General features: G+C 41.1%; 2 protein-coding genes across 4 annotated transcripts in view; one reads left to right on the top strand and one right to left on the bottom strand.

Annotated features, from left to right (window-relative positions):
- LOC129168995 (voltage-gated potassium channel subunit beta-3) overlaps positions 1 to 8,065 on the top strand; it is a 31,963-nt gene extending 23,898 nt beyond the window's left edge. For both annotated transcript variants that reach the window (XM_054754910.1, XM_054754909.1), the window contains exons 6-14: positions 533 to 577; positions 692 to 735; positions 3,926 to 4,012; positions 4,084 to 4,169; positions 4,260 to 4,380; positions 4,466 to 4,560; positions 4,703 to 4,823; positions 4,952 to 5,040; positions 6,536 to 8,065. In XM_054754910.1, the coding sequence (XP_054610885.1) occupies positions 533 to 577; positions 692 to 735; positions 3,926 to 4,012; positions 4,084 to 4,169; positions 4,260 to 4,380; positions 4,466 to 4,560; positions 4,703 to 4,823; positions 4,952 to 5,040; positions 6,536 to 6,625 (778 nt within the window). In that variant the 3' untranslated portion in view covers positions 6,626 to 8,065. The remainder of the gene's footprint in view (positions 1 to 532; positions 578 to 691; positions 736 to 3,925; positions 4,013 to 4,083; positions 4,170 to 4,259; positions 4,381 to 4,465; positions 4,561 to 4,702; positions 4,824 to 4,951; positions 5,041 to 6,535) is intronic.
- A 7,220-nt stretch (positions 8,066 to 15,285) lies between these two features.
- LOC129168996 (sialidase-3-like) lies at positions 15,286 to 18,311 on the bottom strand. 2 transcript variants are annotated; one of them, XM_054754912.1, is made up of 3 exons: positions 18,012 to 18,311; positions 17,626 to 17,708; positions 15,286 to 16,351 (listed from the first exon to the last, which is right to left on the bottom strand). In XM_054754912.1, exons 2-3 carry the CDS (start codon positions 17,662 to 17,664, stop codon positions 15,344 to 15,346), a joined length of 1,047 nt encoding a protein of 348 aa, XP_054610887.1. In that variant the 5' UTR covers positions 17,665 to 17,708; positions 18,012 to 18,311; the 3' UTR covers positions 15,286 to 15,343. The 2 variants fall into 2 exon arrangements, with proteins under 2 accessions (XP_054610887.1, XP_054610886.1); XM_054754911.1 differs by having other exon boundaries at positions 17,626 to 17,863; positions 18,012 to 18,269.
- Between the last annotated feature and the right edge of the window lie 642 nt (positions 18,312 to 18,953).

Below are 18,953 nucleotides of genomic sequence, written 5' to 3'. Positions count from 1 at the left end.
AGTTCGTACCATCGAAGTTGAAATGTTAGCTCTGCATCCGCAGGTAACTTAGTCTTAATTACACATTAGTCTAACCTCTTGAATAGCTTTGCAATGATTTTGGAAAATAGTGGCAATGAAGAGACTAGTAGGTAGTTTGTAAATAGGTGTTTGTCTCCAGTTTTGAAAATCGGTACTACAGTAGCCATTTTCATATTATTTAGAAATGTACCTGTTTGAAATGATAAATTACTCATGTACGTCAGTGGTTCTGCGATCTCATTGATGACCTTTTATCTGGTTTCCATCGAATTCAATTTCATTCCGTTTATATTATAGAGTAAAAACAATAATATTTCATATTATATGAAATATAATAATAAATGTTTGTCTTATTCATGTATTTGTTTTATCCTAATAATATTCCATTGTTTGCGATTGTACGGCACATATTATAATAAATGTTGTTGTTGTGTTTTTATTGTGTTAGTCCATAAATTGTTGTTGTGTTTTCTTGAAAGCAATAAGTGAATGATTTTTATGTCCTTGCTAGACGCTCAAGTTTTGTCATCACAACAAAGATCTACTGGGGCGGCCAGTAAGTATGGATTAATGCTGTCTGTGCTTTTATTATTAATGAAAAGATAATGGTGTTGTTTTATGACTGGTGGTCAGTCTCAGATGATCAGAGTGCACTTTTATCTCTTCCCAGAGCAGAGACCGAGCGAGGGCTCTCCAGAAAGCACATCATTGAAGGTAAAGCATCATCACATTGCTTTTTATAATAAGCTATCCGGTGTGAATTAGCGGAGTCGGGTCGAGTGAGGGGACAAAAGCTCTCATGGAAAATCCATCTTCTGGTCCTTTTTTTTTTTTTCCAGACGTTTAATCGTCTCTTCGTCCACAGCGTAATCCTAAAGAAGGCTACTTTGTTTGTTTAGTGAGTCGTGTGTCATCGGACTGTCCAATTAAATAAGGATTTGAATGGGCTGTCTGAGCGTCATTGTCATGAGCCTTTTGATTTGGGGCCGTTACGTAACAGGTCAAGTTTGTGCAGCTTTTAACGTTTGCACGGCATGCTGGGACAGCGCTCATACTTGGGCTTTTAGTTGGCTTTAGGCCTGTCCACTGAAATGTGGACAAAGATGATGACACACACACGAGTTAGGAACGCAGGATGAACCATGACATTTGACAAGAATACATAACAGATGCAGTTTAAGTCAGCATATCCCTTCTAAAAACAGATTTGTTTCCGCCCCAGCAGCGTTGCATTGTCTAAATTCCTTTTGGGTCAGAGGTTGTTTTTTGTTGTTGTTGTTGTTTTGTTTTTTTTAAGTTTTTTCCACATGAATTACAATGCTGAATTCAAATGTCAAAAAAATGAGACTTTCTCCTCAAGCGTCATCATGCCACATTTGTCTTTTTTGTCTGTAAAATCTTTTTGTTACGTTACACAATATTACACAAGACACAATATTAGCTCTGAATAGTGTAGTGCAGTGTAGCCACCAGCAGCAACTTCAATAATAAACGTATTGTTTCGTTAATACTTCCGTCAAAAGTGAGCATGATTGTATTTGAAGAGGCTAAATTATTGAAACAGCTTACATATTTGGTATGTTGTGCTATTATTCCGTGTCATATCATTTTGTATCATACTGAAAATTACTGTATCACATTTATCGTATAATATCATATCATAATACTAATATAGTAATAATAATAATATCATAATGTATTAATACATTTAATATCATATTGTTATCATCATAATGTATAGTACATTTTTGCATTGTACAGTATCATGCGGCAGTGTGTGAAATCATATCATACGGCATCGACTGGTATAATGTCATAACATGTTGTATCTTTTATTGTATCATATCAATTCGTATCATAATAATGACAGATGGTATGGTATCATTTAATATCATACTGAATGGTATAGTTTCATTTTATAAGGTATGTTTTTGCATCGTATTGTATCACATGGCAGTGTGTGAAATCATGTCATATGGTTGCGTGTTGTATCTTTTTTATGGAATCACTTGGTTTCATATCATATTATATCATATGATTACGTACATATCATAATGGTATCATTTTATATGACCCAATCGTATACTGTAGTGGTATAGTATATTTCACAAGATGTAGTATCTTTTTGCATTGTATTGCATCTAGGGCTGTCAACTGATGAAAATATTTAATCACGATTTATCGCATTTTGTCCATAGTTAACTCGCAATTAATCACAATTAATCAATAGAAATGTTTTTTTGATCTATAATAAGTGTACCTTTTAAGGATCATTTTAAAGTTTTGAATACTGATCAACATGAGACTGGATATGTTTGCTTTATGCAAATTTGTGTTTATTAAGCAGTCTGTTTTTTTAAACAGCTCAACACAAAATGGACCTCGACGCATAAAAAACAAACACAATGTACAACGAGTAGACATCCATCACTCAAACTCATTAGGTTCAATCCGATGACAATGAAGGTTTGCAAAAACACCCAACAACTTAGTGAAATGAAAAGCGAGTGCGTTTCCTCAAACCACGGTGTGGGCCGAGGGTCAAAAAGCACGTGTGCACTTTGATCGCGCGTCAAAGAAAAATAGTGCGCGTTAACTTTGACAGACCTAATATTTTTGCATTGTATTGTATCATGTGGTACTGTGTGGCATCACCTCATACTGTGAGTATAGTATTGTATATACTTTTTATTGTATCATGTGGTATCTCTTTGTATCATATCAATTCCTATCATACTATATCGTAGTGTATCACATAATTACGTACATCCCATAATGTACAGTATGGTATAAGTGTAGTAGTATTGTATCATTTCCCAATATATAGCACAATTTTGCATTGTACCGTATCACCTGGTATCATTTCATAGAGCATTTTATGGTATAATTTTGTATCCTATCAAATGGTATCATTTCATATTGTATTATATAGATATCATATAGTGTCTAGGCGGGTATGCGTACCCTCAGGGGTACGCCAGTTGTCATAGGGGGTACGTGAATAAAAATGAAAAACAATTACCGCCTAACAGTCACAATTAGGAGTGCGCCTGAACGCCCCACAGTACAAGAGCAGAAAGTAGACAGAGCATGAAGTTGTTCATTGCTCTGTGTGCATCATATGAACAAATAAGTAAGTTCCATGATTATTTTGTCCATTAAGAGTGTTTCATCTTGAAGATTTTATATTTATTTATATTTATATTGATGTGATTCTCCCAAAAATGAGGCTTTATCGTTGGTTGTGTGTATTTTTGTACTTCGGATACTGCTTTATTGTGATTTTTAAACTTTCCCCTTCACTTTGGTATTAACTGAATATGCAGACTTAAACCATAACCATTGTGAGTGGACAAAAAAAAGGGATGCACAAACCCATTTAAAGGGAAGGATTCCAACATCAGATTGATGATTATCCATTTATCGGTGCTCATGTGAAACTATCAAAATGTGACCATGCAAAATACACATTTTTGACCCGGAATTACTATACAATTAATTCACCCTTGAATTATGCTCAATATTTTGAGTGAATTAAGATAAAAAGGTGTATGTTTGTGTGTGCAGGTGGAAGGGGTACATGGCTTCAGGTCAAATGTCTCTAGGGGTATGCGACGTTTGGGAACCACTGATATCGCGTATCATACTATATTGTATAATTCATAATATAACGTATTATCACAGGGTATAACAGGTATCATTTTGTATCAGGTCACATGATTGAATCGTATAGTGGAGTTTCATAATGTGCTGTATAGTATCTTGCTGCTTTGGATCGTATCACATGCCATTTTATCATTCAGTGTCATGCAGTATCGCATGCATCATCTTGTATCGTGTCACATGTCATATCCTATGGTACTGTAGGGTATTATTTTTTAAAGTGTGATTGTGTCAATGACAGGTTTAAGAGGATCCTTATCAAGACTGCAGCTAGATTACGTGGACATCGTTTTTGCTAATAGAAATGACGTCAACAGTCCGATGGAAGGTGAGTGCGAGCATGCGAAGCAGCGTGTGCACGAGTAAAGTGTAATCACCTTTTCAATATTGGTTTTGCAGAGATCGTGCGTGCCATGACGTTTGTGATAAATCAGGGCATGGCAATGTACTGGGGCACCTCACGCTGGAGCGCCATGGAGATCATGGTGACCGTCAATTATAGATCCAATTGTCCTGTCAGTTCATGAATGCACCGACGGCGTAATCATGTTTGTTTATTGTCTTGGCTGCTTCAGGAGGCCTACTCAGTGGCCCGCCAGTTCAACCTGATACCACCTGTGTGTGAGCAGGCGGAGTACCACTACTTCCAGAGGGATAAAGTCGAGGTGCAGCTTCCTGAGCTCTACCACAAGATTGGTATTCATGCAACCTAAATTTGAACATGATCTAATCTGCTGCTTTGTTAAAATGGAGAATGGCAAGCTTCATTTGGTTGCTTCAGGTGTTGGAGCAATGACATGGTCTCCGCTGGCCTGTGGATTAATCACTGGGAAGTACAGCGACGGAGTACCAGAGTGCTCCAGAGCAGCAATGAAGGTCAGTTTCATCGGGCCGACCCTCCCGTGGGATTCTTCTCTCGGTGTAATTCCCCACTCTATCCGTGGAGCGTTTTTAGTGAGGAATCAGTAAAGAAGCACTTTAACTCACTTTTTTTTTTTTTAACTCAATTTGGCTGAAGGGATACCAGTGGCTTAGAGAGCGTGTGAACAGCGAGGAGGGGCGCAGGCAGCTGGCTAAAATCAAGGAGCTCCACCTACTGGCAGACAGGCTGGGATGCACTGCTGCACAGTTGGCCATCGGTATGCATGCAAATAACAGTTTTGCACATTTTAAGGAGACATCCTGCTGCAGCATTTAAAGCCAAACGGTGGTTAATATGATATTTTACTAAACACTTTTCTTTTCACTGTGTTGTTTTTTTTTCCAGCCTGGTGTCTTCGTAGTGAGGGAGTCAGCTCAGTGCTTCTGGGCGTTTCAAACACAGATCAGCTACTGGAGAACCTTGGTGCCCTCCAGGTAAAGATGCTTCTTTTAGTAACCTCTCCATCCATCATGTTGAGTTGTTCCAACTAATAAAGCACATAAGCACCAATTTGGAACGGTAAATCCAGTGTGTTTAGCTGTGGGGCGCACCCCCCTGACGTCTCTGTCATGTCTCAACCAACGCAGGCAGCAAACATCGGCCCCCCCTCCCTTCCTCACGCTCATCCAACCACCAGTCGGAACTCCAGGATGCATTCACTGTCGAGACAGATATTTTTTACTCTTTACAAAAATGCACACTGACCGATCAGCAGACGGCCGAACAACAATTTCCTCCAATTTTTATGCAGTTTAAATTGTAACTGGCGGTGGTGTTCTTCTATTCTTTGGTTGAGAATAATGTCATCTCCAGCAGCTTTGAAGTAAGTAAAGTACAAAGGAACCTCTAAAACCAAACAACCTTCACTGTATTCCCACTTAGACTTGATGTCTCCCATAGGAAATCATGGAAATAGAGTCAATCTCCGTATTGATCAGAATATAAGTAGAGATACTCGATATTGGTTTTCTTATCGATATTCGACACACCGACATTGCAGCACTTCATTTTCGATGCAGATATATATCGGACAGTCTGCTCTAGAACTGGTGATTGATGGATCCAGTGCTTCATTACCAATACCGATATGAGACAGTGTGATCTAGTTCCACCAAGTCCTGAAGCATGAACTGATGAAGCTCGGATGAGAGGCAAAACATCCTCTAAGACAACCTGAACAGTCTGAGCAGACAGGGCTGGTCTAGTCCTCTTGTCCTATCCAGTCTAGATAGGACAGCTCTAGTCTAGTCCTCTTGTCCTATCCAGGCTAGATAGGACAGCTCTAGTCTAGTCCTCTTGTCCTATCAAGTCTTTGCGGATTGATGAGAGGCGAAACGTCTTCTTAGGCAACCTGAAGAGTCCGAGCAGGCTTAATCAGTTCATGTTGTAGTCTGATCTTGTCCTATCTGGTCTTTGCTCAAATACAAGATAGGATATCCCTAGTCCGAGTTTGTCCTTTCTGGTCTTTAAGCATGAACGCTCATCAGTTCATGATCAAACTGTTTAGGTTGTCATAGAAGACGTGTCGCCTCTCATCAATTCATGCTCAGAGACTGGGTAGGACACGACGAGTCTAGGGCTGTCTTATCTAGTCTTACTGATGAGAGTTCACGCTTAAAGGCCAGATAGGACAAGATCGGACTGGAGATATCCTACCTAGGTAGCTCTCATCAGTTCATGCTCACAGACTAGGTAGTCTCTGATCCTACCTAGTCTGTGTGCATGAACTGATGAGAGCTACTATGACAACCTGAACGGTCCAGTTGCGATTGGTTCAATACAATGACCGGGATGAATGACAATATTCGCCAGCATGTGCAACCGTTCAACTTTAGAGGTTTCAGTGTATCTTTAGCTACTATATTTGGCTTGGATGTGGAAAAGAGGAAAACCAACGCCGGCTTCCCATCTTCTCTTCTTCCTGTGCAGATTTTATCCCAAATGACCCCACAAACCGTCAGCGAGATGGACGCCGTGCTGGGGAACAAGCCACACTTGAAGAAGGAGTCTCGCGCTTGAGCATCTCCGAAACAATGACGACGGGCTTTGGGAAGCACTGCTTTTTCTCTGCTGTATACTCAACAACTTGCATGTTCTCAGCAACATTACGCTTCCAGAATGAGCGCATCGAGCACTGTGCGCAATACATTGTATCATGTATGGATTAAAAAAAAAAACTCAACATATTCACGCTCAGTGACAGTGATAACTATGTGCACGGTAGAGGAGGCCTAAGACTAAAGCGGCTGCTTGCAAAAAGCAAATATGGACTTTTGCTAAGAAAAAGAGGAAGATGACAACATTGTCTCGGTGCTAAAATGCAACTTGACTGTGTTAGTGGTGCGTTCACTGCACGTGGGAGTCTCCAACCCCCTTCACTGCCCGAACTCTAGTAGCAGCAGCAGCAGTAAGAAGGGTCAAAGGTTACTAGTCATGTGTCGAGCCCAATATTTGCCATAGTGTGCATGTGACTGGTCTGGCGCTGCTTTGCCAACTTGGGAACAGCGGATCACTTGTGAAGCTAAAAAAAAAAAAAAAATCACATGCTTTTTAGAACTAGGCAGACGACTGAATGCATTTCAAAAGAAGTAGCTGAGAGATGACGAGCATTTTCATGCATTTTGCTCTTATTTTAATTAAGTAGAGCGTGGGCGTCACGATCTTATTTCCCAAACCCGCTGCTGTCTCAGCAGCGTCTTTTTGTTGCTCCCTCTGTCCCTAAACTGTGCGCATGTCCCTTTAAGCGAGGAAACGCCCCCCACCCCCAAATGTGGCATGGCTTTAAATGGTAAGTAGATTTGCAGTGCCCTTGTAAGACTGGTTTTACGGTAAATGATGCGGTGGTTTCAACTTTGAAGAATAGTGAAGTGACAATTAGAGCGCATGGACCGATCACATGGGGGAGATTTAGCAAATGTTTGTTTGTTTGTTTTTTAAATATGGAAGCTTTTCATAGCTTCTATGATCATCTCTCTGGGAATTCTCTGTGTTGTCGTTCCCTAGTTTATGAGCTTTTAATACTGTCGGGTTTTTTTCCACGCCTTTTTTCCTTTAGTTTTGGGAGTGGGAGGAGCCACGTTGCTTTAGTCGTTTCCCATGCGAACACCTACCACTGCTCTCTTGGGCGTGGGAGTGTTTTGATGACATGTTTACTTTGGCACACAATTCAAAGTGTATATATTTTGTCAGGCAGACATGCAGCACTGTCAATGGGTTCATTTAGCAAACGTGAAGGACTTCCCCTCTGTTACTCTGTGATCTGAGTGTTGCGTCCAGTGTACATGAACTATTCAATCCAACCTATGAAAATGTAAACTTTGCCTGCATAACTTCTATTTTACTGTCTTGCAACGAAGGGAACGTGTGAAAAGAGGCAACAATCCATGCTGAATGTACCATGTCTGTTGCTGCGTCGAAACGGAAAGCACATTACACGACTTAAAGGGAGCTTCTCTCTGATGTTGTTGTCTCTGAACCTTTTTATTTGATTTTTGTACACAGCTTCTACACAACCGTTGTCGTGATCAGAACGGCTCGTGCGCACACACCATCGTACGTCGTGTTTGCAAATGGGGTCGTTTTATTTGGATAAAAGCAAATTCTGTTTTTTAACGAGCACGAGAACTCAACATGGGTCAGAAATGGTGTCTAGTTCCATTTTTACGTCATACTTAGTGAACAAAAATATGAACGCAACACTTTTGTTTTTGCTGGCATTTTTCATGAGCTGAACTCCAAGATGTAAAACTCTCAAGATATTGTTCACAAATCTGTCTAAATCTGCCTTCGTGAGCATTCATAACAATAATAATTATATAATTTGATTATTGTCTTTTAAATTACTCATTAGACAGCATCATACGTTGGCCACAATAAAAGGCCTCTCCTAATATGCAGTTTAACTGTACTGGGCCACCACTTGCCTCTTTGCCTCGCGGTTCAAATGTTGCAGCTTCACTCTATCACGATACGAGTACGGGTGTCACGAGAGAGTCAGTTCACGAGATGATACACGAGATTTTGTCTGTGAGACGAGACGAGATTTGAACATTACTTTTAGTACAATGAAAACACATTGAAAAATCTACGACAATATATCGCAAACGACTCATTTCATTTCTACGTAACCTCGCATTGCTCCTCACGAGGCTGCACTCTTCTGCAGTGTGCGTATGCTAGAGGCCCCGCCTCCACCCACCAAGACAAAGAGACTGTATGGCTGACAAAAGGGTTCACTCCATTCATGCCGTTACTCTATGGAACAAACGCACCAAGGTGCTGAAACCAGTGCACAGAGTGAACTCTCTTCCTGCCTGTTTGGACGAGGAAACGCTACGTTTTGGTCATGCAAAATGCCGACCTTTGAACTATACCAGGTCAAGTGTTTTTGAACCCTATTGTCACTTCCAGTTGACACGTAAGTTGCAACGAGAATAGCAACCAAAATAAATTAGATGCAGCTGCCAGCTGGCGGGCAACCCATTTGTTTCCTTAGGGGTGCCCGCGAACACCGTATCGGCGACCCCTCCGTGCTCCATCATGAAGAACAGTTGAGACATTTGTCACATCACCAGCAAACATCTGCTCTGCTAACACGGGGGAGCACCGCTGAATATCATCAGAGCAAAGACAACATACGTGTGTGTGTGTGTGTGTGTGTGTGTGTGTGTGTGTGTGCATGTGCGAGCCACCCTGTGATCAAGACGATCATATGTGCTGAAAAACTGTCACCACAAATACTCTGCAGATATAAAAAAGTGACTCATATTGTGAGTCATCCACTCTGGGAAGATGCTGGTTGGATAAAGTGATTTCAAAAAAGGACAGCAGGGAACAAGCAGGCCCGTCTCTAGGAAAGTGCACTTCGTGCTTTGAGCAATTTCATTAATTTTTAGCAGACACACATCTCCCCGCGCACACAAACAGTGATTACGTCGCCATTTTCTCCATCTTCATTCTAATCATGGCTGTGTAATCATGGATGAAGGACACAATTGGAATGTGTCATCAGAAATGATTTGTTATTTCACAATGTCACTTCTCCCAAAACCAGCCAAATTATACAGATTTGGTTCCACGTCGTCCTTCCTCTCACTGTGGATTTTTAATTGCCCGGCAATGACCGCAGAGGAAAATTCAAACAAAGCACAAGGCTAAGGAAAAAGTCCTTTGCATGATATGGATCTACATTTTACAGCTCTAGCTTTGCTTTGCCACAAAGCAATTTCAAAGAGTACAGCTGATCAATTGTTTTTCAAGGTTGGAAGGAAAAGTTGACATTTCTCAAAGGGCCGTGTACTGCATATCCATACAGGCTTCACTAGCAAAGCTTAACAATGAAGAATGCTTTGCAGATGGTGTTGCTGGATCGCAGACACCTTGTAAACAAAGAGACTTCCAGTCAAGCAGGAATGAGATTGACAAGGTAGAGTAGGTCAGATGGAGTGGAGTCAAATCAGTCTTGATACCAATGTATACGAACTAAAATACATTTATTTTAGTACCTTTTCCAAGATTTTACCAAATTATGATTCATAAATGATTATTTATTAAGGTTACAGCGACACCTGGGGGCGGGGGGGGCGTACATTATAGTGATGTAATTTATCTTATTTATTATGTATTGTGTAAAACTAAGACATGAATAACATCAAATTAAAAGCACAAAATGAATGCCGACCCACCATCCACCAGTTCAAGTTCCAGCCAAGTTTTTCCAGAGAGATTATTACATCGCTGTTTGACGTGTGTGGGAGAAGGCAGTGTGCTAGCATGAATTAACTTGAGACAAATGTGCACATTAGCACTCAATAAGTCATCCAAACTTACCTTTATGCATTCCCACATAGTATCAGCATTGGAGACCAAATATGAGGTGAAAGAAAAATGGTAAAAATACAGTAGTAGTCTATCTGTGCGGCGAGAGAAAGTTAGCACACGCACAATGGACATGCGTCAAGTAAGACGGATGTAACAGAGAGACTCAGGCCACTTTTCAAAATAAAACATTAAAAACAATGAAATAATGGAAATTATTTTTTCTTTCTGTGCGGCCCGGTACCAAATGACCCACGGCCCGGTACCGGGCCGCGGCCCGGGGGTTGAGTACTACTGTTTTATCACGTTTTTATGTTAACATGGCAACCGAAACCGGAAGTCATTGTTCCAGCAGCTCCTTCGCCCGTCTATAGTGTACGTACATCGGCGGCTGATTCTGTAGCTCTTTGCGAACTAACACAGTCACACCAAAAGTCTTTTTCTTATCGATTGCAAAATAAGCCACAACGAAGCCAAAAAGAGTTGCATGTGCCAGCACTTTGATAAAGTGAGAAACAGTTTTGAAGGAATAACTCACAGCAAAACACGAAGTTGGTGCCCATGTGGATCTGCGCTCGTCCCTTCTGCCTCACAGCCGTCTTTGCCAACAATCACGTCTTCAGTCAAGGTACAAGTGGCGTTAAACGTTCATTCATCCCTTTCATTCGTCATTAATATGCTTAATATGTTTTCTGCATGTAAAACAAAAAAAAGTGTTTGGTGTTAATGATTTTGGATCTGGAACAGATGAATTGGATGTGGAATCTTTCTTATGGGAAAAACTGATCGGGTTTGAGTATGTTTCCGTTTGAGTCGGACCTTCTGGAATGGATTACTGATGCTAACCAAGGTTCCACAGTCGTCCCTCGCAGTATCACAGTTCCATGATGGTTCCCTCACTATATTGCAGATTTTCATGAAAAAACATGAATAAATGATGACTGTTTCATGGTAGTCTATGATCTATTAATCAAAACATATTGAAATACAAGTGATATTTAGTATTCTGGTCACTAGGCGGCAGTAATGACACAAAACATTGAGACGTTACGTTACACTACCTTAACACTACATGAAGTCAGCCATGGCATGTCCAACATGATAGAGTGAAAAAAAAAGAAGGATCTCCTCCCATTCCATGTGGAAGTGGTACATTTTTGGCTTCTTGAATTTAGAAGAAATAAATTCAAGGCTGTTTAGCTCACTAGCTTGATGACTTCTTGAGTCCCTGCAGCAAAAGAGTTGAGCAATGGATATTATTTCATGTCAGCAGGGCTCTAATAATGTTAAAAAAAACATACATAGAAAGTCATAACCGGGTTTTCTATGCTGTATGAAAATATTCCCACAACATGGAATCCTTTTTCACAGAAATTCACTTGACGTGTTCGGGTCTGGAACCAATAAACTGTTATAAACGAGGGATGACTGTACTGTACAAGTATTTTGTTTTTATTAGATGCAATTGCACATGTAGACCCGGGAGAGTTTAAATATACAAAAAATGATGAGGCAAGTGATTTGATTACTTTTATTTTCTCCCCGCCCCCCCCAAAAAAATAAATAATGCAGCTTTGTCACTTTGCACAACAACAAAAACAACTGACACAGTCGAAGAACCACTTTAAGACTTTTGGCAAATAAGGATGTAAAACTGACTTGCCTTTTTTATGTGTGCAAATTACGCCCCGCAGTTGGCGAGGGACCCGCTCAGTACGTACCCAAGTCAGCTGGGGTTGGCTCCAGCTCACCCGTGACCCTAATGGGGGCAAGCTGTGTAGAGAATGGATGGATGAACAGATGTCTGCATATTATTTTGGAAAAGAGTCAAACCGTAAGTAGCTTGTTCTCACCAGAATTGTGTCGGATTTTGCACAAAAAGTACTTAAGGAACAAATGTATGATTGTATTGGGCTTGCTTGGAAAAAGTGCATTAAATTTCTTTAAAAATAATACGGCCTACGGCAAAATAGGTCTTTTTATAGCTAATTTTAGTTTGATTTTATTGTTTTTACGAATGTGGTTGCAGTACACTCATGTTGCTGGAAAATGCCGCCATAGCAAATATAACAATCCTCAAAACATGTATGATTTCCTACTTGTGAAATAATGCGAGTCAATCAACCAGGACAAGCATACATGAATAGATACATAAAAATATATGTCTATCATCGCCCCCTCTTTGATCACGTCGATGTAGACAACAGTTGGTTCTATTCTCTAGTACAAAGGCTGCGTGACGGCGCATAAGAAGGCAGTGGAGGAAATCTGGCCTCCGAAGACGAAATGTTAGACTCGTTGATTAAAAGAAAATAAAGACAGGTCGGAAAAACATCTGACAGTAGAATACAGCAGTGTAAGGAGAGCTTGTCAGGCATCCGCACAAAGCTCGTTAATGACGGCACAGCATGCTTAAAAGCAATCATTTCATTCCTTCCATGTGTGTATCCTCAAGTAGTGGCTGGGTGTCTGTTGTCCACTTCAATAAACGCCTCCTTTTTTTAAACGAATGGAATAAAGCTTCATAAAAACGGATCCAATACGTTACAAACAAAGCGGGATTGTCTCACAGCCATGCAGTGTAGTACATCGACAGTGACTTACGCCACTCTTGGCCCCGTGAGCCCAGTTCTGGTCGGATTTCGGCGATGAGAAACGTAGTTCCGGTTAGTTGCTGGGGTTACTTAAGTACAGAGTGTGGCTTCCCAAAACAAAATGCGTTCAAAGGAGTAATACATCTGCATCACAGCGTGGCAGCCATCTTGTTCACGTAAGTATTCCACAGCGGCTGACGGTGCGAGTGTTGCAGCCATCCTCATCACACACACAACAACGGAGAGCCGATGGCGTGCATTAATACGACGTCAGAGGAAGTAAAGCCGAGGGATATGTGAGGTCTGATTTTTTCGAGGAGGCGTTTTTGTCATGCAAATGTATCACTCTTTCGAACGCGTACAAACTCTTTACTTAAGTAACCCCAATAACTAACCGGAACTACGATTCTCATCACCGAAATCCGACCAGAACTGGGCTCAGGGGGCCCAGTGGGGGGTAAGTTACACTGTAGGTATTTAGTGCCTATTTCCCATTTTTTGAGACGTATTTTCAACTGACATGTCTGTGACACCTGCACACCCGCCCAAAATGCAGGTAAAATACCACACCTGAGTAAAAATACATTTTGCTTGACCGTGGGTGTGTAAAATAAGTTTTGGCAGTGAAAATAACTGAAAATGATACGCCACTGAAAAATGTTCAAATGAAAAATAAAACACGGTCAATATATAATATTTGTATGTTTTTCATATTATGATGTGTTTTTCACTGTCAGTCTTGACATTCCTGCTTAATGCACACATTTTTTCCAACAATAGTTCAGTTAGGAATGTCCCGGTCCACATTTTTTGGCTTCTGATCTGGTCCGATTTTTTTTTATGGTCTTGCCTATGTTTCTTTTTAAATAACCTTTTGCTACAAACATGAATTTGTGGAATTGAACATGGTTTTGAAACTAGCTCTTCAAAGCATTAAAAATAATGCAATCAAAGTATTGCTGAATTGACTTTTTTTGTTGCACAGTATGACCAACAATAGTGTGTGGCTTTTGGAACAAAAGAGGGAGTCCGGTCCCTAATCCAATTAAAGGTCCAATAAAAGTCTAGCCAATAAAAGATAAAATTGGAAATAATTGCCGTGCAAAATACTTTTATCATTTGATGTGGTTATAGATCAATTTGTGGTGTGATTTAGAATATATGACTTTTTTTTTTTTTTTTAACAAACTCTCTTCAGCACAATAGTCATTTATTGACGGTCCCTAGCATAAACAACCAGCGGTTAGAGCAGGACTTCCTTGCTAGCAGTGGCGGAGCTAGAAATGTTCCACTGGGGCAGCCAAGGTGAGACCATTACTCACATCGGGGGGGCAAAAACTTGATAGTGCGAGCACTTTGAAGAAGGTGAGACACTACTGAATTCAGGAAAGAAATCATCGCAAAATACCTCGTCCCTCTCCGCCCCTTGCCATCTTTGCCAACAAGTCTTCAATAAAAGGCTAAAGGCTGTTAAATGTTCATTGATCCATTTCATTTGTGATTTATAATTATTAAAAATTATTTTTACATTGTTTTCTGTATGTAAAACTATAATTATTCTCTATAGAATGTATTTTTTGTTCATATATTTGGGTGTCTGGAACACATTAATGGGATTTTATTTCCCATGGGTTTTGTACAGAAGGACTTAACAACAAAAACCCAGGTGCCACTTGTGATGTCCATGTTTTAGTTTTCAATTGAACTATTTTCAGTATTAATAGACGTCTTTCTCCAATGCCAAAATGTATCTTCAATGTGAAACTTAATGGCAAAGTTCTGGCACCATACGACCTGATCTGTCTGTTAATGGCGGAGCAGCACTGGCAAGTGTCCGACTAATATCACATTTTAATTTAATGAGGCCTGATTGCAATCTGAGGAGGTCCAATTCCATGCACTTGTTTGTCTTCACACGGTCTTGTTTTACTACCGTCACTTGGCTGTGCGCGTCTGCTTTGGCTCACTGTTCAGGCCCGTCTGCCTCTTATACGTGACGGTGAGGGAGCCGTTAGTTCCACCTCTAATTGAACTAAAAACAATAGAAACTGCATTCCACTCCCATTATAAGGAAAGCAACATGGCTACTTCTACCCTTACACATATTTGTGCCATGTAAATAAAGGCCTGCACCCCCAGCCACTATTTGAGGAAATAGTGTAGCAGATTATTGTTAATTAGGACTGAAGTAAATAAGTAAACATCCAACCAGACGACTGCTGCATGCACGCTCATCTCCACAAAGAGGACCAGTAGTAAAGACAGAGATGTTAGCCTAGCATGTTTCATGCTTGGATTTTAAGGTTGCAGAAGTGACAGCAGTCATTCAGCGCATCTTGTTGTTGTTCTTCCTGTTAGCCTGCATAACATCTTTGAGCGTAAACGACATGAACGCAATCTGCTCCACTTCGCTTTCTTTGCCGCACTCCATCAGGCACAAGAACTGATCCTTGTCCGGGTCGTAGGCCAGGTCCGAGTACCCGCTGGGCCCGCTGTGGAGGATCCTGGGCTGGTCCCACCCTCTGGAGTGCAGGGGGGATCGGTTCAAGTAGACGCCCATGTCCCGCCTGCTGTTCTTGCTAGTGGGGTGCATGAAGAGGAGCCAGGTTTGGGTGTCTGGAGACAAAGGGGACGTGTCACACGCTTTGCTCTCGGCATCCTCGTTGGGGATGAACTCTGGGGCAGGGAAGCCGATGATGCTCCCTTGGCAGCCGTGAGGTTGCTCCACCAGTTCTTGGGCCGTACGAGGTTTGTCGAAGCAGATGCCGCTGTCTTCACTCAGCGCCTCGCGTCGGTGTCCTCCGAAGGTGCGAGCGTTGCAGTAGAGGTGACTTCCGCCCTCGTGATCTATGATCTCGGCCATCTCACATTCACATGACTTCTTACGGAGCATCCTGCCCATGTGCCACGTCTTTCCAAAGTCTGTGCTGTAGACCGTCAGCGCGTGTGGGTAGACAGTGCAAGGAATAGGGAAGGAGAAGCACTTGTACGGCATGTAGTAGGCATAGGCTGGGATGATCAACATTCCGTTCTCCAGTTGCAGACCGTGACCCGGTCCTACCGCGAACGTGGCCCAATTGCCGATAGCTTGTCCGATCACGCTCTCTGTAACGTCCTTGATCTCGCTCCAGGTGCGGCCGTCGTCGCCGCTGCTGACATAGCAAAGACGCGCTTTGTTCCTACCTGTGTAGATCTGCCTGTTCTCAGAGATGTTCCCCACAACGCAGATAAAGAATAAAAATATGGTGCTCGTGTTTTTCTCAAACACTGGGCAAGGGTTCATTGTGCGGTGGGCCGGCAGGCATGCTGTTGACAGGTCCTCGCTCGCCATCCACTGCAACGACAGGACAACGCTTCAATCAACTGGCTGGATACTCATTAGTTACACCCGTACCATCTACAGTATCTGTTGTCTTAAAATATAATAATCCTTTGTTTGGACCTTGCACTATAAGTAAAATATAATCATCTAAATGTCCCCATTTGATATAATACAATTGCTGCATGTGCCTTTAAATGATCGGTAGGCTTGGTCAGAGCATATCACTACGATGTTGCTACTACAGTCCTCCCTCGCTACATCGCGGGTCGTGCATCCCTCCCTCACGCTGTTGCGGTTTTTCGAAAATGAATAAATGATCGCTGTTTTGTGGCTGAATACTGCCTATTATTAGTATAAAAATATGCATATTTAAGCAAATTATACTTATTCTTGGTCTAAATTAAGCATTCCAATCATAAACATGGCTAAATGAACTAACTAAATTAACTAAAATACAAATACAAGGCAGAAAAAGCATTCTCGTTGTGAATGTAGTACTGTCTTCGACATTGGCCACTATGTGACGGTGTTAGGTGAGATAAGGCAGGCACAATAATAATAAAAATAATAATCACACGGGCTACTGTTGGAGCCATTACCCACGACAAGCTAAAACTCAACACTGAATCTCACATCCTGTCCTTGACACATTTGTCCGCCCACAATGGTCCGCTGGGGAACACGTTTACTGTGACACACACGAACAGCAGTTTTATTTACGTCTTACATGGCTTCATTACTCTTATTATGTCTACTATATTGGGTAATATGAGGGTAACGCCATTTAAAGCCGCCAACATAATACACTGATTAGACAATAGCCATGGTGGGAATTTTACCGGATGTACGCAGTACACTGTGTAAAAAAAATCTCTGATTATATCTACTATATTGATTATGGTTTGATTTATTTGGACATTATTTCACATTACATTGGGGAATACAAATGTAAAGGTGACTATAGGGGTGTTATATCATGTCTTGAGGGCTCTAATAATGTTAAGAACCGTATTTAGAAGATCGTACCCAGGTTTTCTATGCCGTAAGTACAAAAATATTAAATTTATTAATTATTAATTAAATCCTACTTCACAGAAATTCACTTAACGCGGTCTAGTCTGGAACCAATTAACCGTGATAAACAAGGGACGACTGTATAGTACTGTATGTAAACAATAATATAAAAATCTATTGCTAAATTCATGTGCCCAAAACATAGAACACCTTGTCTCTCAGCAGTAGCAGAACACGTGGTATTAATCAGGTGGTAACTTTTGAATAAGTACCTGAACAGAGCCATCATCGTTCTGCACCCCTCTTCTCATGACAATATGTTTGGCATGGCTGTCACAAGGAGATGACCTTTTCTCTGCAAAGGCAAGGAAGGTACCACAATGTCTCAGATAGATGAGAGCAGGGATTCTGTAGGTGATGCCATCTGGCTCCCTTTCAAATAAAGTTGTCTTTGGTGGCTCATCACCACTGTCAGCTTTCGATGGCGTGTTGCCCATGATGCACCAGCTCCTGTCAGAACATGCAGCACGTTCATACATCAAGTCCCAGCATTTTCGCTTGGGCGCACACGTTCAATAACGCACAGTGCGAGGAAGAGTTCACAATCTCAAACGTCAGGTCATTGTAGAACACGGATGATTAAAAAAAAAGTCCATACCTTCACTTGTCACTCCTCACATTTGTCAACCTTGAGCTCGTCTCGATCGACACACTGTCTAATTCTATGATCTGGACCAAAGTGCTGCAGCGATCATCACATTGAGGGACGATTAGTCTATTGTGACCCACACAATAGAAGACGTCTCGGAAGAGAGAAGTACTTCCTAGTTCTCACCCACTTCCGTGTTCGTATCACTACGCAATGTCACTGCGCAATACGTACCCGGAACACAATCGGTGCCGCGCATGCGTACGGACTACGTTACTTCCTCCTTTAGCTCATTTTTACGACAGCGCTTCTGCGACGTCACGTGCTGTGGTAGTTATTATTTTTTTTTAATGTATGAACATAAATGGTCAATAACCATACTTCATATATGTACTATGTTGGGAGGTTATTTTATAAGTGACTTTTGTTAAAATACTTCGTTAGCATGGGGATGTTTCTATCGTCTTACGACATCCACCAAAACTGAGCTACGAAAAACTTAAGTAATGCACGTAGCGCAGACGTAAACGTCATATCCGGTTACTTGTAACAAACATAAATAAATAGAATAAAATACATAAAATGCAGTTATATTTCAATGTAAATAACCATAAGTACAGTGTAATGATGGATTAATCTAGAGGATTCAGCTTTTTCATTTTTTTCTAAACGGGGAAATACCATCCATCCAAACATATCGTCCTAGCAAATGCTTTTGTGGATATTTTTTCAGTGGTGAAAAAAAAACGTAAAATAATTTATGCAACAAAGGAAAAGGGGCTTATAAATTGTCCACTTGCACTATAGGTGTGATAACAAAAAAAAATGATTATGTTGTTATTTCTCATATTTCTATCTAGCTTAGCAACGTTTTTGGGATTGGAGGGGGACGCTTGCTGCTGTAAAATAGATCGTCGGATGGCGTAGATTAGTAAGCATGCAATATGGGGC

This window comes from Dunckerocampus dactyliophorus, chromosome 16 (genome assembly GCF_027744805.1).
Source record: "Dunckerocampus dactyliophorus isolate RoL2022-P2 chromosome 16, RoL_Ddac_1.1, whole genome shotgun sequence".
Taxonomy (NCBI): domain Eukaryota; kingdom Metazoa; phylum Chordata; class Actinopteri; order Syngnathiformes; family Syngnathidae; genus Dunckerocampus; species Dunckerocampus dactyliophorus.
Note: the sequence above shows the minus strand (reverse complement) of the source record. Positions and strands in the feature narration are given on the sequence as shown.

Excerpts from the sequence above, each read along its gene's own strand:
- LOC129168996 (XM_054754911.1), bottom strand. The coding sequence starts at position 17,850 with ATGGGCAACACGCCATCGAAAGCTGACAGTGGTGATGAGCCACCAAAG. Across the intron at positions 16,352-17,625 it reads ACGATGATGGCTCTGTTCAG|TGGATGGCGAGCGAGGACCT; the intron begins GTACTTATTCAA and ends CTGTCGTTGCAG.